This window comes from Octopus bimaculoides, chromosome 30, assembly GCF_001194135.2.
Source record: "Octopus bimaculoides isolate UCB-OBI-ISO-001 chromosome 30, ASM119413v2, whole genome shotgun sequence".
NCBI lineage: Eukaryota > Metazoa > Mollusca > Cephalopoda > Octopoda > Octopodidae > Octopus > Octopus bimaculoides.
The window spans coordinates 2,770,227-2,772,308 of NC_069010.1; the positions used below are offsets into that span (position 1 = coordinate 2,770,227).

The window sequence follows — 2,082 nt, forward strand, 5'->3', positions numbered from 1 at the left end:
CAGCTCGCCGACTTCTCTCACTTTTCTGTCTACCAAATCCACTGACAAAGATTTGCTCAGCCAGGGACCGAACCTGGGACCTGTACCTATAGTATAAGTGTATATACATGTGGTGGTGGTGGGGGGGGGGATGGCAGTGAAGGGTGCATTCATGGCAGAATGATAAAAGGAGTTGTCTCTGTAATCGTGACTGCTGCAGGTTTTATCTCGCTTAAAAAACAAGTGCCCGCTAACATTGCTTTGGGGCAACCCAGACCTTTGACACCACCATCATCATCATCATCATCATCATAGGCACAGGTATGGCCGTGTGGTTAAGGAGCTTGCTTAGCACCACTTGGTTTTGAGTTCAGTCCCACTGTACAGCAAGTGTCTTCTGCTATTGTCTGTGGTTGCCAGGATTTGAACTCAGAATGTAAAGAGCTGGAAGACATGTACTAAGTGTTTTTATCCGATACACTAACGAATCTCTCTGCTCATTACATTAGTATTTAACCCTTTAGCGTTCAAATTAATATGTCAAAAGTAATCCTTATTGATTTACATTTTAAAAAATTAATCTGGTATTATCTTGTAGCTTCAAGATTTGAAAGTTGTAATTGTTTATTTTTAGAATGGCATTGCAGGGTAGGTGTGAGATACTGGTTCTGGCCAGTTTTAGCAGAATATTTGGGCCGGATATAGCCGGTTTAAACACTAAAGGGTTAATGTTATGAGTGCCTGTTCACCTTCGGTGACAAAAGTGTTCTTCCAAAGTTACTCATATTGGCAAAAGTATATTCCTAATGTGAAGGTGCATGGCTCAGTGGTTAGAGCGTCGGGCTTGCAATCATGTGGTAGTGAGTTCGGTTCCTGCACAAGACACTTTATTTCACGTTGCTCTTGTTCACTCAACTGTAGAAATGAGTTGTGATGTCACTGGTGCCAAGTTGTATCAGCCTTTGCCTTTGCCTTGAATAACACATCAGTGGTGTGGAGAGGGGGAGGCTGGTGTGCATGGGTGATTGCTAGTCTTCCATAAACAACCTTGCCTGGACTTGTGCCTTGGAAAGGAACTTTCTAGGTGCAATCCCTTTCATATTGCTTAGGTCCTAGTCTTCTCTGAAACCTTCAACAAATGGATCAGAGGCCTTTACTGAATCATAGGCTTCCTTATAAGGCTAGTTTTCTGGATTCTTTGCTGGTGTCATGTAATAGCACCCATGCCAGTGCCACATTAAAAGCACCTGGCACATTCTGTAAAGTGGTTGACATTTGGAAGGGCATCCTGCTCTAGAAACCAAGCCAAATTAGACGACTGGAGTTTGGTGCAGCTCTCCTGCTTGCTAGCTTTGGTTCAACCCATGCCAGCTTGGAAAACATGTTAAAGGATGATGATGGTGGTGATGATGAGGATGCTGATAATATGATCTCCCTTCCCTGGGTGGGTCACTGGTCTATCTCATGGATACTCTCCTTGTGCCAGCTGAATGGACAGGACCAACATGTAATGAAGTGTTTTGCTCAAGAACACAGTGCATTGCCTGGTCCAGGAATTGAAACCAATAAGCCACTCATCTCGTACAATTATAACCTTAATTAGCAACAACCGGATATTTAATCGTTTAATTTTTATTTTTCCTCTCACTCTCTCACTAACCTTTCTACCACAGGTACCCCTTTGAGCCTCCAAAAGTGAACTTCTCGACCCCTATTTATCATCCAAACATTGATGCTGCTGGAAGGATTTGTCTCAATGTTCTGAAACTCCCACCAAATGTGAGTCCTTACTTAACCTTTTGTTTTTAAAGTATATTTTTGTTGACCTGCTGCATTAAGAAATACATATTAAGAAATGAAATAATAAATGGCTGTGTGGTAAGTAGCTTGCTTACCAACCATATGGTTCCGGGTTCAGCCCCACTGCGTGGCACCTTGGGCAAGTGTCTTCTACTATAGCCTTGGGCCGACCAAAGCCTTGTGAGTTGATTTGGTAGACGGAAACTGAAAGAAGCCCGTCGTATATATGTGTATATATATATATATATATATATATATATATATCTATATATATATATATAGATATGTATATATATATATGTG

The 2,082-nt window shown here is 41.6% G+C and overlaps 1 protein-coding gene across 1 annotated transcript in view; it reads left to right on the forward strand.

Moving 5' to 3' along the window:
* LOC106878276 (ubiquitin-conjugating enzyme E2 T) overlaps positions 1-2,082 on the forward strand; it is a 16,076-nt gene that overhangs the window by 5,488 nt on the left and 8,506 nt on the right. The window contains exon 2 of the mRNA XM_052978068.1: positions 1,653-1,758. Within this exon, the coding sequence (XP_052834028.1) occupies positions 1,653-1,758 (106 nt within the window). The remainder of the gene's footprint in view (positions 1-1,652; positions 1,759-2,082) is intronic.